The sequence below is a fragment of the Hyla sarda genome, chromosome 2, assembly GCF_029499605.1.
Source record: "Hyla sarda isolate aHylSar1 chromosome 2, aHylSar1.hap1, whole genome shotgun sequence".
NCBI classification, from domain to species: Eukaryota; Metazoa; Chordata; class Amphibia; order Anura; family Hylidae; genus Hyla; species Hyla sarda.
Window position 1 is genome coordinate 240267790 of NC_079190.1, and position 18190 is coordinate 240285979.

Sequence of the window (18190 nt, forward strand, 5' to 3'; positions counted from 1 at the left end):
GGAACTTTAATTATAGGTCCTTACATTAATGCAGATAAATACATACGGATATGCTGCCTTCATAACTTTCTGTGGACATTGTTCACTTATCTTGATCACGGAGACACAAATATCTACAAGCCTAGTTCTTTGTTAGGGTCTATTTCTCCCTGTGATCAATCAACTCCAGCCATGGTAATTAGTAGACAGATTTAATGCACATGTATCAATACAGGTGGATGTTCTTTTACATGCAGAAAAACATCTGCAGAAGAAAATCATACCCAAAGTTAGATTACAGCTTATTATAGAGAGACACTCTGAGTGTGACCTGATTGGCTGAGGAACACTGGTGGCTCATAGTGAATAAATAGCTTTTTCTCAGTCGGCTCCATTGGGGTACACAGAGACTGTGGGTATATCTTGCTGACACTGGGCAACAAAAAGAGAGTTTGCCCTTCCTGGCAGGATATACCCCACCTACAGGCTCTGAGCTAATCCGTTTTTTGCTGTCTCGGTAGGAGGCAGACACAGACACAGTTCTCCAGACCTGGTCTTTTACTTTCTTATTTTTTAGTTTAGGGACGTGTATGTAGATTTTTTTCCTCCGTTTTATTTCTCTTTTTAGGTGGGGGTTCAGGGGCATGGTGCTACCTGTTCCCCCCCATATGCAAAGAAGGGGCACAGGCATAGAGTCAACCCCTTCTTGCCACTGGCCAGCAACTGGGGTTGTACCTTGGGTACCCCTACCTTTCCTGCTCATCTCGCTGTCTCAGCCCGGCATGATTCAGGTGTTTAATAGCTGGCTGAAGACCTTGGTAGGTACGTTTTCCCGGGACAGGGTGAGTATTTTTCCCTCTTTCTCAACCACCAAACCCCCCCCCCCCCCCCCCGGTGGGACAAGTCTCCGCTTTCCCTCGATTGCAGGATTCTTCTTCCCCCAGGATTCGCCAGTCCCTCCTGTGGTGGCACCAGTTTCCTCTTCTTCGGCAGGACGGTCCTTCCTGCCACCTCACTGGCAGGTCATCACAACGGATGCCAGTCTCAGCGGTTGGGAGGGAGTCTTCCGGGATTGGACGGTCCAGGGCCATTGGTCCTCTCAGGAAGCTCTTCTCCCCATCAACATTCTGGAACTCCGGGCAATTTACCTTTGCCTCCTCCATTGGGAGCGTCTTCTCAAGAACCATCCTGTTCAGGTCCAGTCGGACAACTCCACGGATGTGGGGTATGTCAATCTCCAAGGCAACACTCCGTGGATCCTGCTCTGGGCGGAACTCAAAGTTCCCTCCATCTCGGCGATTCACATTCTGGGGGTGGACAATTGGGAGACGGACTTCCTCAGCCGCTCCTATGCCGATCCTGTCAAGTGGTCTCTTCATCCGGAGGTGTTCACGGAAATCTGCAACCTCTGGGGGACTCCAGTCGTAGACCTATTTGTGTCGCGTCAAAACCAGAAAGTTCCTCGCTTTCCTCGCAAAGTCCTGCGATCCTCTGGCTGTGGACGCCTTAGTGATCCCCTTTGTCCTCCCCTATCTCTTCCCTCCTCTTCCTCTCTTTCCCAGGGTCCTGAGGGAGCTCAAAGCGCAGGGCATCTCTGCCATTCTCGTGGCTCCGGACTGGCCCAGATGAGCGTGGTACACCGATGTCGTTCACCTGGTGGCTGACGTGCCACTGCTTCTCCCAGTTCATCCCGATCTGCTCTCTCAGAGTCCCCTTTGCTACTCCAATTTACTGTCACTGCATTCGACGGCATGACTGTTGAAACCGCGGTTCTGAGGGCCAGAGGGCTCTCTCCCCAAGTGTCAGGCCCAAGGCCTGATTATGGAAACATACATGTGTTTTATAAGACATGGGTGAGGGGTCATTCAGACTGTGTATCCTTTGTTTTTTGTGTATTGCATTTTATTGGGGGGTCTGGCTGTTTGTTTGTATCTCCTTTCAAGTCATGCACTCTGGTCTCATCATATAATCAAAGAGATAAGGGGTCAGGAAGAGAGATGCCCCACCTGGTGCGATCAGAGGGGAGGGGGGGAATGGAGTTTCCCTCCAAAGAAGCAGATAAGACTTAACCCCTTAAGGACCAAGGACGTACAGGTATGTCCTTGGTCCTGCTCCCGTGATATAACGCGGGGTTACACGGTAACCGCGCATCATATCACGGCGGGCCCGGCGTCATAGTGAAGCCGGGACCCGCCGCTAATAGCGCGCAGCGCCGCGCGCTATTAACCTTTTAGCTACGCGCTCAGAGCTGAGCCGCGCGGCTAAAAGTGAGAGTAAAAGCTGCCGGTTAACTCAGTGCGCTGTTCGGGATAGCCGCGGCGAAATCGCGGCATCCCGAACAGCTTACAGGACAGCTGGAGGGCCCCTACCTGCCTCCTCGCTGTCCGATCGCCGAATGACTGCTCAGTGCCTGAGATCCAGGCATGAGCAGTCAAGCGGCAGAATCATCGATCACTGGTTTCCTATGAGAAACCAGTGATCAATGATAAAGATCAGTGTGTGCAGTGTTATAGGTCCCTATGGGAGTGAAAAAAAAAGTGAAAAAGTGAAAAAAAAGTGAATGAATATCATTTAACCCCTCCCCTATTAAAAGTTTGAATCACCCCCCTTTTCCCATAAAAAAAAACACAGTGTAAATAAAAATAAACATATATATGCTATCACCGCGTGCGGAAATGTCCGAATTATAAAAATATATCGTTAATTAAACCGCTCGTTCAATGGCGTACGCGCAAAAAAATTCCAAAGTCCAAAATAGTGCATTTTTGGTCACTTTTTATATCATTTAAAAATGAATAAAAAGCGATCAATAAGTCCTATCAATGCAAAAATGGTACCGTTGAAAACTTCAGATCACGGCGCAAAAAATGAGTCCTCATACCGCCCCATACACGGAAAAATAAAAAAGTTATAGGGGTCAGAAGATGACCATTTTAAACGTATTCATTTTCCTGCATGTAGTTATGATTTTTTTCCAGAAGTACGACAAAATCAAACCTATATAAGTAGGGTATCATTTTAATCGTATGGACCTACAGAATAAAGATAAGGTGTCATTTTTACCGAAAAATGTACTATGTAGAAACGGAAGCCCCCAAAAGTTACAAAACGGCGTTTTTTTTTTTTCAATTTTTTCGCACAATGATTTTTTTCATGATTTTTTAAAGGCAAGGAGCAAAAAACGAAAAAGCAAAAACGGAAAAAACCCCGGTCCTTAAGGGGTTAAAAAGCTGGCCTCAACTGTTGTTGAAGGCTGTGCAACAAGCTGACAAGACCATCCTAAGAACAGCTGGAACTCACTCTCATGGACTGCTATATCATCATGCTGTAAGAACTTCATCTTTTGTTTTCTGAACTTGTCTTGCCAAACTCTTTTATATATTTTTGTAACTGTATGTCATTTGTTTATTTTTATGCATAGCACTGTGATACCTTTTATCAGATTAAATGTTTAATTAATCAGCTCTGGTCTTTGATCTCACCTTTCTGAAGGCAGCTCTGGTGGAAACACGTTTATCTAAGGGTTAATTTGGTGACTTGCTGGGACTAGTAGTGGATACCCAGAGGTCTGGAGGCTTTAACCCTTGCACCATCACACTCTTTCTAATGTCTTGGCTGGACCGATAGGGTGTGATCGTGACACCAAGTGATCCGCACAATGATCAGGGCTTGTAAGCCCGCCTCTGCAAAGATTTCTCACCGTACTTGGCGGTCTTACTTTCGCTGGTGTTAGTCTCAATCATTCTCTCCTGTTGTCTTCTCCCTTCCACGCCTTCTTTCTTTTTTATAATCTGGACTGGAGCAACACTTGGCTCGCAGTACCCTTAAGAGTCAGGTGTCGGCTCTCTCCATTCTCTTTCAGCGCCCCCTGGCGTCCGATCCTCACATTCGCACCTTTCTGCAAGGCGTAGCTCATGCGGCTCCGCCGTACAGATCCCCCACTCCCCCATGGGATCTGAATCTGGTTCTCAGTGCCTTACAAGGAGCTTCCTTTGAACCTCTCCGGGATGTTCCTCTTCGGGTCCTTTCCTGGAAGGTGGCTTTTCTCATTGCGGTCACTTCCATCTGGAGAGTGTTGGAGCTAGCGGCTCTCTCCTGCCGTTCCCCCTACTTGGTCCTGCACTAGGAAAAAGTCGTTTTCCGACCGATCCCCACCTTTCTCCTCGGTGATCCCCTACCTAAGGTGGTCTCCTCTTTTCACCTAAATGAGGATATCGTCCTTCTGCCCAGCTCCGTCCCATCCCAGGGAACGTTTGCTTCACTGTCTTGACGTGGTTCGGGCTTTTCGGTTCTACCTTTCGGTCACTATATCTTTTTGTCAGTGTGACTCTTTCCTTGTGCTTCCGGAGGGTCGCCGTAAGGGACTTCCTGCTTCGAAGGCGACCATTTCACGGTGGATCTGTTCTTCCATCTCGTAAGCCTACCGCTGCAAAGGGAACACTCCACCTTTCCGGGTCTTGTTCATTCCACTCGATCCGGCGGGGCCTCTCTGCAATAGGGCTTCAGCCTTGTAAAGTCTGTAAGGCGGCCACTTGGTTGTCCTTGCACACTTTTACAAAGTTTTACCAGGTGCACACTTTTGAGTCTGCTGATCTCTGCTTGGGTCGTAATGTGTTGCAGTCAGCTGTGGCCCAGTCTTCCATCTGAGTTGCTTGGGTTCCCACCCCGGGGACTGCTTTGGTACGTCTCACGGTCTCTGTGTCTCCCAATGGAGCTGACCGAGAAAAGTAGATTTATGCTTACCATGAAATCTCTTTCTCAGAGGATTCATTGGGGGACACAGCACCCACCCATTTGTTCTGGTGTCTTTGGTTCAGTTGTCTGTCCGGGGCTTGGTTTGGTTGTTTTTGTCTGTGGTTCCCTTGGACATTTGCTGTTTTTTCTTTCCCTGTCGGTCCTCTCCTACTGCTTTGTGACTAAACTGATTAGCTCAGAGCCTGTAGGTGGGGTATATCCTGCCAGGAGGGGCCGCCTATCTTTTTGTTGCCTAGTGGCAGCCTCCTAGTGGCAGCAAGATATACCCACGGTCTCTGTTTCTCTCAATGGATTCTCCAATCACAATGCCACTTTTACAAATCTTTCCTACTGTAGCAAAATCTCATTATTCTAGAAAAGCTCATTATTCTACTACCCAAGATCAGGTGCATAGTTTCAAGCATCAATGGGCGCTGGCCAGAACTAAGATAAAAGTTAACTAAGACAAGAGAAATAAGCCAGCACCATCTTTAGTTAGACAAGATAGATCTGTAAGAATACAGGGAATATAGATATCAAAATATAATTTTACCAACCTTCTACCATGTACATTTTCCTTGTTGTTTAACCTAAACTATTGTCTCTTGCAGCCCTAAGAATCTTTTATAGACTGCAGTTCTGTAACCTGGTATTTCCATGTTTACCTGACCAAATATGTTAGGCTGTGTTCACACCATGTTTGGGAAATACACCAGGAAAATGCATAGTGCATATGCTGAAAGTAGCCTATGCTTCAGGTGGATGAGCTTTTTTTTGCTGTCTCACTACCTCCCCCCCCCCCCCCCCCCACACACATCTTTGGCATATATCAGCTTGGTATTTCTACTGTTTTTATTTATTGTAATGTGTAACAGACTCAAAAAACATGTACCGTATGGTGTACTTATTTGGCAGATGTGTGGCAGTATAATGCTATACAATGGCAGATGAAGTGTATGCCGTTGCCTATAGTATAAACATTATATGACTAGCGTATACTTTTTAAGAGTATAGCTAAGAATGTATAACTAAAAAAAAATAGACAATTTCATACATTGACACTGAACTACTATACACCGCCACCATTCCATGACAATAATTTACTGTAGTTTCTTCATTGTGCTATTTTTAATGTTAGACAAAAATATTGAGTCTTGCAGTATTTGCTCAAAGAGTTCATGGTGAGCATTGTGAGTCACTGTGACCTGTCAGTGTTGTGAGTATGGCATAGTTCACACACTGACTGATATCTTAATTCCCGGAATCCTGTTATCTAATGACAAACAGTTAATGTATAAGACTGCAGTGACTTTATACTTCACAGAATTATTATAGGCTCTTGCAGCGTTTTTACTCATGATCTTTGGACATGAAATGCGTCATATAGGGATATTTTTAAGCACAATGTGCATGGCTGCCTTCTTGCGGTCATTCCCAACTCATTAACCTGCTCTTAAAGGGTTTTACTAGGCTCCAAAAAGGCTCATACAACTGCTGTATGGTGATCGTAGATGTAGAATTTGCATTGTTATTGCAGAATGGTGTTTTTACCACTATTAATGGCTCTAGCTCATATTGCTGTGTTCCTTCTCACTTACTGAAAAGAGGTGTGTTATAAGTTTTGGTGATACACTGAAACTAGGTATCCCATGATGTATCAGCTAGGGGGCATATGCAGTTTAAATTTTTCTATAGAGGCAGCTCAGCAGCTAAGACTGGTAAACTAGCACAATCCACAGCAAGGGATTGGTAAAGTGCCATACTAAGGAAGCCACTTTGTAAAAATACCTACACGTGGTGAATGTACTTGACGGCATTACAAGAGCACGAAAGAGTGGGTGCTGTCACATGAACAGGGCTTAAAAGTCTATATCCATTAAGCAAATCAGTGTAAACATAGTTTACATTATGGCTCCAACAACAATGGTAACTAAAAATAAAAGCAAAAAAACAATAATTAGAAAACCACTTTGAAATGCAATTATTGTCTATGCCGCACATAATTCCATGTCGTCCTCAGATCATTATTCTGCTACAGTCAAGGACATCTTATAATTATCTTCTCAGTCCTCTGCTTGTGATCTTGGAAGTAGAAGATTTGATTCTGAGTTAGGCCACTGTAAACTTCAGGTTTCTTTCTGGCCACTTTGCCATAAAACCCAGGTTGGATGGAGTGCTGCAGTGATGGTCGACCTTCTGGAAGTTTCTTCTATCTACACTCTAAATCTGCGGAGCTCAGCCAGAGTGACAAGTGGAACCCTGGTCATCTCTCTTACCAAGGCCCTTTTCCCCAAACTACATAATCTTGTGGGGTGGCCAGCTCTTGGAAGAGTCCTGGCTGTTCCAGACTTGTTACACTTAAAGGGGAACTCCGGTGGGAAAAAATGTTTTCAAATCAACTGGCTTTAGAAAGTTGAACAAATTTGTAAATTACTTCTACTTAAAAATCTTAACCCTTCCAGTACCTAACAGCTGCTGTATACTACAGATATACTGAAGAGAAATGTGTGAAGTTCTTTCCAGTCTAACAATAGTGCTTTCTGCTGACTCCTCTGTCTGTGTCAGGAACTGTCTAGGACAGGAGAAGTTTGCTATGGGGATTTGCTTCTAATCTAGACAGTTCCTGACATTTGTTTTCCACTGGAATTCTCCTTTAATGGGCTTTTCACAAGTACAGTAAATATGCACAGGAATTGAAGCTGTGTTTAGTCATTTAGTTTACATTGAACTCTTCAGCTTCGAATCCTGTGTATCAAATATGCCCTTAACCTATTGGGGACGGAGGGCGTATGGATATGCCCTCGTGTCCAGGGACTTAAGGACGGAGGGCGTACCTTAAAGGAGAACTCCAAAACATAAAAATTGTCCCACATAGTGCCGGCAGTAAAAAAATAAAGATGTTCATACCTTCCTCCGGTAACCGGCTCCGGTCTCCACCGCGATCCACTCCCTGGTTGCCGGTGGTCGGATGAGTCATACTGCGCTCAGCCAATCACCGGCCGCAGTGAAGTCCCGACTCGGCTGACGATAGGCTTAGCTGCAGTGTGACGTTTTCGGCCCTGGCCACAGGTGCCGGTGTAGTGAAGAATTGTGTGTCCTGAAGCGTTTTCACACTGCCGCTCAGCCTATCGTCGGCCGAGTCTGACTTTGCTGAGGCTGGTGATTGGCTGAGTATGACTCATCCGACCACTGGCAACCAGGAAGTGGATGGCGGCGGAGACCGGAGCCGGTTACCGGAGGCCCCGGGGGAGCGGAGGAAGGTATGTACATCTTTATTTTTTTACTGCCGGCAATATGGGCCACAATTTTTACATTACGGAGTTCTCCTTTAAGCACGGAGGGCGGTGATCGGACCGGGATGACTGCTGATATCTATCAGCAGGCATCCTGTGACATCGCCTAGTGGGGTCCTGAACCCCCCCCCCCCCCACCCCCATGTCGGCGATCACTGCAAATTGACGATCAATTCAGATCGGCGATTCCGGGCTGATCGGGTCTCTGATGACCCGATAGCCTGGAAAATAGGGATGATCTGAGCTGTCAGAGCAATGGCAGTGACTGACTGACCAATGGCAGGAGGGGGGGGGCTTAAAGTTTAGATTCCCCGCTCTGCCCACCCATAGAAGTCCGGGCAGAGCGGGAGAGGGGGGGGGGGGGGGGGTGCAGGAAAGTGGCACGGGGGTCTTACCCGGCAGGCAGGTCAGGAGTAGCGGCAGCAGGCACATGAAGAGCTGTGGAGGAGGAGGAGACTGTGGGTGACAGTGAAGATCCTCTTTGGTGAGTGATCTTTACTGTGGCCTGCTAGAAGTTACAAAACCACAACTCCCAGCATGCCCATGCAGCCTTTGACTGGGCATGCTGGGAGTTGTAGTTTTGCAACATCTGGAGGGCCACAGATTGGAGACCACTGTGCAGTGGTCTCCAAACTGTGGTTTCCAGATGTTGCAAAACTACAACTCTCAGCGTGCTCAGACAGTCCAGGCATGCTGGAAGTTGTAGTTCTGTATCATCTGGCCCTTCAGATGTTGCAGAGCTACAACTCCCAACATGCCTGGACAGTCTTGGCATGCTGGGAGTTGTAGTTTTGCAACATCTGGAGGGGCACAGGTTGGAGACCACTATACAGTGGTTTCCAAACTGTAGACCTCCAGATGATGCAAAACTACAATTCCCAGCATGCCCAGACAGTCAAACATGCTGGGCGTTGTAGTGCTGCAACATCTGGCCCTACAGATGTTGGCGAACTACAACTCCCAGCATGCCAGGACAGTCTGGGCATGCTTGAAGTTGTAGTTTTGCAACATCTGGAGGTCTACAGTTTGGAGACCACTACTTAGTGGTCTCCAAACATTTCTTCCCCAGTTGTTGCATAACTACAGCTCCTAGCATGCCTTTCGGCTGTCAGTGCATGCTTGGAGTTGTAGTTTTGCAACAGCTGGAGGCACATGGGTTGGAATCAGTGAGCTAGAGTCTGTTTCCTAACTCAGTGGTTCCCCACCAGTGTGCCTACAGCTGTTGCAAAACTACAACGCCCAGCATGTACGGTCTGTCAGTCTATTCTGGGAGTTGTAGTTTTGCAACAGTTGAAGGTTAGCCCCCCCCCCCCCCCCCCCAAATGTGAATGTACAGGGTACATTCACACGGGCGGTGGTTTACAGTGAGTTTCCTTCTACAAGTTTGAGCTGTGGAAAATTGTCCGCCGCAGCTTAAACTCCCAGCGGAAAACTCACTGTGAACCCCCACCCGTGTGAATGTACCCTAAAAACACTACACTACACTGATACAAAATAAAAAGTAAAACACTGCATGTACATATACACACCCTTACATGTTCCCCCCAATAAAGATTTAAAACTTCTCATACGGCAGTGTTTCCTAAACGGAGCCTTCAGCTGTTGCAAAAAAACAAATCTCAGTATTGCCGGACAGCCATTGACTGTCCTGGCAGGCTGAGAGTTTTGCAACAGCTGGAGGCACCCTGTTTGGGAAACACTGCCGTAGGATTTTGGTGAAGACAAGTGCCATTCTTGTATCCTGGTCAGCCCCTATTGCAAATTCCTCATTTAGGCCTCAAATGTGCATGGTGCTCTCTCACTTTGGAGCCCTGTCGTATTTCAAGGCAACAGTTTAGGGCTACATATGGGGTATTCCGGGAAAGTGCGTTACAAATTTTGGGGGGCTTCTTCTCCTTTTACCCCTTATGAAAAGGAAAGGTTGGGGTCTACACCAGCCTGTTAGTGTAAATTTTTTTAAATTTTCTTACACTAACATGCTGGTGTTGCCCCATACTTTTTATTTTCACATGAGGTAAAAGGAAAAAATTACCCCCAAAATTTCTCCTGAGTACGGAAATACCCCATATGTGGGCGTAAAATGCTCTGCGGACGCACAACAAGGCTCAGGAGTGAGAGCGCACTATTGGTGATTTGCACTATTGGTGATTTGATCTAAATTGGTGATTTGCACAAGGGTGGCTGATTTTACAGTGGTTCTGACATAAATGCAAAAAAATGTATTCCCTCATATGACCCCATTTTGGAAACTACACCCCTCACGGAACGTAACAAGGGGTATAGTGAGCCTTAACACCCCACAGGTGTTTGACGAATTTTCATTAAAGTTGGATGGGAAAATGAGAAGAAAAAAAATTAATTTCTTCTAAAATGCTGGTGTTACCCTAAATTTGTAACCCCATTTCTTCTGAGTAAGAATATACCCCATATGTGGATTAAAGTGCTCTGCAGGCGAACTACAGTGCTCAGAAGAGAAGGAGCGCCATTGGGCTTTTGAAGAGAAAATATGTCCAGAATTGAAGGCCACGTGTGTTTACAAAGCCCCCATAGTGCCAGAACAATGGACCCCCCCTCACATCTGACTCCATTTTGGAAACGTCACCCCTCACTTAATGTAATAATGGGTGCATTTACGCTCCACTTGTGCCTGACAGATTTTTGGAACAGTGGTCCGTGAAAATGAAAAATTAAATTTTTCATTTGCACAGCCCACTGTTCCAAAGATCTGTGAAACGTCATTGGGGTGTAAATGCTTACTGCACCCCTTATTAATTTCTGTGAGAGGTGTAGTTTCAAAAATGGGGTCACATGTGGGGGGGTCCACTGTTCTGGCACCACGGGAGGCTTTTTAAATGCAAAAGGCCCCTGACTTCTATTCCAACCAAATTCTCTCTCCAAAAGCCAAATAAGACTCTCTCTCTTCTGAGCATTGTAGTGCGCCAGCAGAGCACTTGACGTCCACACATGGGGTATGTCCATACTCAGAAGAAATGGGGTTACACATTTTGGGGGCATTTTCTCCTATTACCCCTTGTAAACATGTAAACTTTGGGGGAAAAACTGCATTATAGTGAAAAATATTTTTTTTTTCATTTACACATCCAAGTTTAACGAAAAGTCGTCAAACACCTGTGGGGTGTTAAGGCTCACTGTACCCCTTGTTACGTTCCTTGAGTGGTGTAGTTTCCAAAATAGTATGCCATGTGGGGATGGGGGGCGGGTTGGGTTGCTGTTCTGGCACCATAGGGGCTTCCTAAATGGGACATGCCTTCCAAAAACCATTTCAGAAAAACTCACTCTCCAAAATCCCATTGTCGTTCCTTCCCTTCTGAGCCCTCTAGTGCACACACAGAGCACTTGACATACTCATATGAGGTATTTCCTTACTTGAGAGAAATTGGGTTACAAATTTTGGGGGCTTTTTCTCCTTTTACCCCTTGTAAAAATTCAAAAATTGGGTCTATAAGAATATGAGTGTAAAAAATGAAGATTGTGAATTTTCCCCTTCACTTTGCTGCTATTCCTGTGAAACACCTAAAGGGTTAACACACTTACTGAATATCATTTTGAATACTTTATAATGGGATAATTAATGGGGTATTTCTAATAAGAAGGCACTTCAAATTCACTTCAAAACTGAACTGGTCCCTGAAAAATTCAGATTTTGAAAATTTTGTGAAAAATTGGAAAATTGCTGCTGAACTTTGAAGCCCTCTGATGTCTTCAAAAAGTAAAAACATGTCAACTTTATGATGCAAACATAAAGAAGACATATTGTATATGTGAATCAATATATCATTTATTTGAAATATCTATTTTCCTTACAAGCAGAGAGTTTCAAAGTTAGAAATATGCAAAATTTTCATGAAATTTGGGGATTTTTCACCAAGAAAGGATGCAAGGAACAACGAAAATTTACCACCCTGTTAAAGTAGAATATGTCCCAAAAAAACTATCTCGGAATCAAAATAATTGGTAAAAGCATCTCAGAATTATTAATGCAGAAAGTGATAGTGGTCAGAATTGCAAAGAAGGGCTCAGTCCTTAAGGTGAAAAAGGGCTCAGTCCTTAAGGGGTTAATGCATAAAGTGACAAAGGTCAGATTTGCAAAAAAATGCATGATGGGCTCCATCCCCAAGGAGTTAATACTGTATGTGTGAATACACCATTAACAATTTTGAAGCAAGATGCAGCAGGAATGTTTTTAGTGCCCTTTTCCAGATCTGTGCATCCACACAATCCTGTCTCTGAGTTCTACAGGCCATTCTTTCTACCTCATGGCTTGGTTTACAATAAATTCTATGCATATGGTGGCAGTAGTATCTTAAACTATTCTGGAATTACAAGTCCTCATACAGCTATGTCAGTGTAAACACGAAAAAATGTATGGAAGAATGTATGGAAGAAGAAAATAATTGAAAGTTTTCCCCCTTCAAGCCTCCCACTTCTATTCACTTTCCAGCTAACAGTGACTTGCTTTACTTTTCAGGCACCGGAAGTTATTATGTCTCAGCATTATGATGCAAAGGCGGATCTATGGAGCATAGGAACTGTCATTTATCAGTGTCTAGTTGGCAAGCCACCTTTCCAGGTAACCACCGCTACACGTAGATGTATCTTCAGTGGATAATTTACTACCTGTGGTTTCAGTAACATAATATACAGAGTTCGATCTGCGGTGCTTGGCATATTCTTCATACCACATAATGATCTGCATTTTATTGTGAATATACATTCTGTTACGAGCCCAAGATTTAAAGATGACAGTTTATATAACGTAGTAAACTACAGTATTTGCTGTTGCAGTTCTCTTAGTGATTATGTCTCCTTTAAATATGGAAAGTGAAGCCCTGTTCGTATCATTGTTTATCGGTATCATTGCCTGCCCAATCTCTGTGTAATTTCTTCATAATCTAATCTAGTTTCTTCTAACATAGACTTGTCAAACTTCACACCACTTATTACTAGATCGATGAGGCTCTGCCAAATACTTTCCAACGTAGGTCATGACCGAGCTGCTTTCCAGTATAAGAAATGCATTCAGTAGAGCTTTACTTGCAATATTTAGGGACACGAATGATAGGTCAGGCTATCATTGCCAGCCACAAATATTTATCAAATGCATACTTTCTCAAGTACTACAATTGACAAAGCATATCCAAGACTTACAGTAACACTAGCCCACAAAAAGAGTTTATTAAAGGGGTTGTCCAGGATCAGAAAAACATGGCTTTTATCTATACTGCTCCACATTTTGCATATGGTATTGCAGCCCAGCTCCATTCCTTTGAATGGGAGAGAGCAGTATTTGCAGATATGACCCATTGACAGGTGTGGTGATGTTACTGGAGAAACAGTGGGTGGGATTTCACATGCCATTCTGTGGATACATTGGTTTTTGTGTTCGTTTCAATGTTTCCATTACAGTACATTTAATTTTGCTATATACAAAAAGCTAGTCAACAACATTATTTTGCACAGCAAAATAAAAAGTATACGTTGCAATCTATTTACATTTTTTTTTTTAATCCTGCGAATCAAATCTGCATACGTGTGAACGTACCCTAAAAGTCCCCTAAGGGGACTAATAAAGTGTAAAAAAAAAAATATATGAAAAAATAATAAAAATAAACATATTTAGTATCGCCACGTGCATAATTGTCCCAACTATTAAATTATTTTGTTTCTGATCCTGCCGTGTGAATGGCGTAAATGCAAAAAAAAAATTATGCAAATATCGCTGATTTATTCACATCACATCCCCCCCCCCCCCCCCAAAAAAAAAAAAAAAATGTAACAAAAACTATATTTAAAAAAAAAAAAAAAAAAAAAGAGGACGGGGCGATGCATTTTCGAATTCGGTTTTCGGACAAGCACAGCCTAAATTTTCGGTTTCAGTTTCGGACCAAAATTTTCCTTTCGGTACATCCCTACATGTAATATAATTACCGACAACCCAAAGGGCCTAAGGGACCCATTGCCACTATTTGCCTCTTGAGAACGCCGTTGTAATGGCGAAACATGTAGAGGCTGGCAGTATAATGTTTGGATTTTAAGTGATTTCCAGTTGGACATTTGGTATCTGCAGTACCTGATATTTTTCCGTATGGAATGAATATCTCCAGAGACATACAGTCATGGGGGTAAATGTTGGCACCCCATAAAATGAAACAAAATGAAGTGTTTATTACAGAATAGGATTGCAGTAACACATGTTTTGCTTTACACATGTTTATTCCCTTTGTGTGTATTGGAACTAAACCAAAAAAGGGTGGGAAAAAAGAAAATTGGACATAATGTCACACCAAACTCCAAAAATGGGCTGGACAAAATTATTGGCACCCTTACCTTAATATTTGGTTGCACACCCTTTGGAAAAAAATTACTGAAATCAGTTGCTTCCTATAACCATCAATAAGCTTCTTACACCTCTCAGCCGGAATGTTGGACCACTCTTCCTTTGCAAACTGCTCCAGGTCTCTCTTATTGGAAGGCGCCTTTTCCCAGCAGCAATTTTAAGATCTCTCCACAGGTGTTCAATGGGATTTAGATCTGGACTCATTGCTGGGCACTTCAGAACTCTCCAGTGCTTTGTTGCCATCCATTTCTGGGTGCTTTTTGATGTATGTTTGGGATCATTGTCCTGCTTGGAAGACCCAAGATCTCTGACGCTAACCCAGCTTTCTGACACTGGGCTGTACAGTCGGACCCAAAATCTGTTGGTAATACTCAGATTTCATGATGCCTTGTACACATTTAAGGCACCCAGTGCCAGAGGCAGCAAAACAACCCCAAAGCATCATTGAACCTCCACCATATTTCACTGTAGGTACTTTGTTCTTTTCTTTGTAGGCCTCATTCCGTTTTAGGTAAACAGTAGAATGATGTGCTTTACCAAAAAGCTCTGTCTTGTTGTCTTCTGTCCACAAGACGTTTTCCAAGAAGGATTTTGGCTTACTCAAGTTCATTTTGGCAAAATGTATTCTTGCTTTTTTATGTCTGTGTCAGCAGTGGGATCCCCCTGGGTCTCCTGCCATAGCGTTTCATTTAATTTAAATGTCGACAGATAGTTCGCGCTGACGCTGATGCTCCCTGAGCCTGCAGGACAGCTTGAATATGTTTGGAATTTGTTTGGAGCTCCTCTGGACTATCCTGCATTGCAGTGCCATGGGTTTCAAACTTCTTGATAATGTTACGCACTGTGGACAAAGGCAAATCTAGATCTCTGGAGATGGACTTGTAACCTTGAGAATTGATATTTTTCCATAATTTCGGTTCTCAAGTCCTCAGACAGTTCTTTTCTCTTGACCATGCTTAGTGTGGCACAAACAGACACACAATGCAAAGACTAAGTGAACTTCTCTCCTTTTTATCTGCTTTCAGTTTTGATTTTTATATTGCCCACACCTGTTACAGGTGGGTTTAAAGGAGCATCACATGCTTGAAACAATCTTATTTTTCCACAATTTTGAAAGGGTGCCAATAATTTTGTACAGACCATGTTTGACGTTTAGTGTGACATTATGTCCAATTTGCTTTTTTTTTCTCCCATTTTTGGTTTAGGTCCAATACACACAAAGGGAATAAACATGTGTATAGCAAAACATGTGTTACTGCAATCCTTTTCTGTGAGAAATACTTCATTTTCGTGAAAAACTTCTGGGGTGTCAATATTTACGGCCATGACTGTACATATATTATTGTGCAAACTGGCATCAGTTTTAACCTTCTTTCTGGGTTCATTATTTTATTGTGTACACCAATAAAAGTTAACTTTTAGGGGCTAAATAAATAGGGTTGTTATACCCCGGGCTACGGCCCTGGGGTTAAAGGGGTTCTCCAGTGCTTAGACATCTTATCCCCCATACAAAGGATAGGGGATAAGATGCCTGATCGCGGGAGTCCCGCCGCTGGGGACCCCCATGATCTTGCATGCGGCACCCCGTTTGTAATCAGTCCCTGGAGCGTGTTCGCTCCGGGTCTGATTACTGTCGATCACGGGGCCGGCGGCATGTGACGTCACGCTTCCGCTACCGTGTGACCTCACGCTCCGCCCCTCAATGCAAGTCTATGGGAGGGGGCGTGACAGCTATCACGCCCCCTCCCGTAGACTTGCATTGAGGGGCGGAGCTTGACGTCACATGGGGACGGAGGCGTGGTGTCACACGCCGCCGGCCCTGTGGTCGCCGGTAATCAGACCCAGAGCGAACACGCTCCGGGGACTGATTACAAACGGGTGCTGCGTGCAAGATCATGGGGGTGCCCAGCGGCGGGACTCCCGCGATCAGGCATCTTATCTCCTATCCTTTGGATAGGGGATAAGATGTCTAAGCACCGGAGAACCCCTTTAAATGAATAGGTATCCCTACACAAATTATATGATTTTACAGTTACCTATTTTTTGTAATAATCTGAACATTGATTACTTTGATTTTAGATTGATTGTTAATCCTTGTAATTTGCTATGTTTTTAATTGTTTGGAAATGTAGGTATTTAGGCTCTTTGGAAGCCAAAACCTGGATTAGGTCCCAAACACAATAAAGGCTCCACTGTTGGTTTTGGCATCCAAATACTGATGCAAAATACTGACCAAGGTACTGTACTGCCATGTGAAAGTGACTAATGGTTGTGTCGCTATTTCAGTGTCTTACGCCATTCAGTCACCTGCGACATATAAAATTGTTTTAATTCTGGCATATTGGAGTATTTTTTCATTTAATGCCACTTGTGTGCAGCTTAAATTATTACATTATTGTGTGCGAGAAAGGGTATGGGTATAGAACTCTTATATCTATCCATTTCTTTCTGACAGGCAAATAGCCCTCAGGATTTGAGACTGTTTTATGAAAAGAATAAAAACCTAGTTCCAAGGTACTGTCACATTTTAATATTTAAATCCTTAAGGGCCTTTTACATGGGAAGAATATTGGCCAGACAGGCTAATGATTGCCCTGTGTAAAGGACCCAGCGATCACTGATGAACGAGCTAAAAATAATCATTGGTCGGCTTCACATCTTTGTGTAAATGGGATGTGCTGTCATCAATGATGTAAGTGAAGGGCTACCAGAAGATCCAGTGATTATTCTTGCAGTCGGGCACTCAAGAACTGCGCAGTCTGAAGCAGCCTTTAACAAGTGCTGATCTACTAGATTGGTGTTTCTATTAAGCAGCTGTCTGCATGTTTTTATAGAACCTTTAGGGGACATTTAGTCATCTCTGGCAGACTCTGCAATGGGAGAGATTCACTTTCATAAGGGTGCACACTGATGAGTCTAGCAAAGGCTTGACACCACACCAGGTCAGATCTAACCATTTTTTTTCTTACTTAAGATTGGTGAAAAATCTTCAAAAATAAAAGCTCACAGCTATTCTGAACCTCCAATCACTTTTTCAGATGTGTTTAGCCCTGGCCACATAGTTTTCAATGCATTTTATCCTAAAAATTTGCTTAAAGAGAATCATGCACCATGTTCACCTGCACTAAATATAATATACTGGGTTATAGTGCGGGTCAACATCTTTAGAAAGAGGGGTCCACTTACTTAAATCCATTGAGTATATTCAGAGTTTTGGCACTGTAAACTTCCTGTTGCGTTGCTATCCAGTACGCAATGGAGGGATTGAGCCAGCTCCCCTGCTTTCTCCATATTTTTTTGTCCGCCCCACTCCCTTCATTATTATGCTAATGAAGGTGGCGGGTGAACATTTTGCTCTCTGTGCACTGACCCTTGACCTTCATTAGCATGATAATGAAGGGACGGGGCAAACTAAGAATATGGAGGAGGCAGGTGAGCTGGGGGAGCCTTTCCCTGCCTCCATTGCGCACTGGATAGCAAAGTTTACATTGCCAGAACTCAACGGATTTAAGTAAGTGACTCTTCTTTTTAAAGCTGTTTACTCGCACTATAACCTAGTTTATTAGGTTTAGTGTGGGTGAACAGGGTGTCATATTCTCTTTAAAGTGTTAATCATTTAAAACAACTTTTGACATGTTGACCAGACATGTCAAAAGTTAAGTTTGCATTGGGTCTTACTCCTGAGACCTGCTACGATTACAAGTTACAGCCAGGTAAAGTGCGCTTTAGGCTGTGCCATGGTCCCCCAAGGTCAATCAAATCCTACCTTTTGTCTGAATAAGTTTGTGCAGTGGAAAATTTTAATCTAATGGCTGGCTAAGGTGTA

At 43.8% G+C, this 18190-nt stretch overlaps 1 protein-coding gene across 1 annotated transcript in view; it reads left to right on the plus strand.

The window, feature by feature from the left end:
* Window positions 1-18190, plus strand: part of ULK2 (unc-51 like autophagy activating kinase 2) — a 126995-nt gene that overhangs the window by 65826 nt on the left and 42979 nt on the right. The window contains exons 8-9 of the mRNA XM_056556720.1: window positions 12496-12597; window positions 16820-16878. Of these exons, the coding sequence (XP_056412695.1) occupies window positions 12496-12597; window positions 16820-16878 (161 nt within the window). The remainder of the gene's footprint in view (window positions 1-12495; window positions 12598-16819; window positions 16879-18190) is intronic.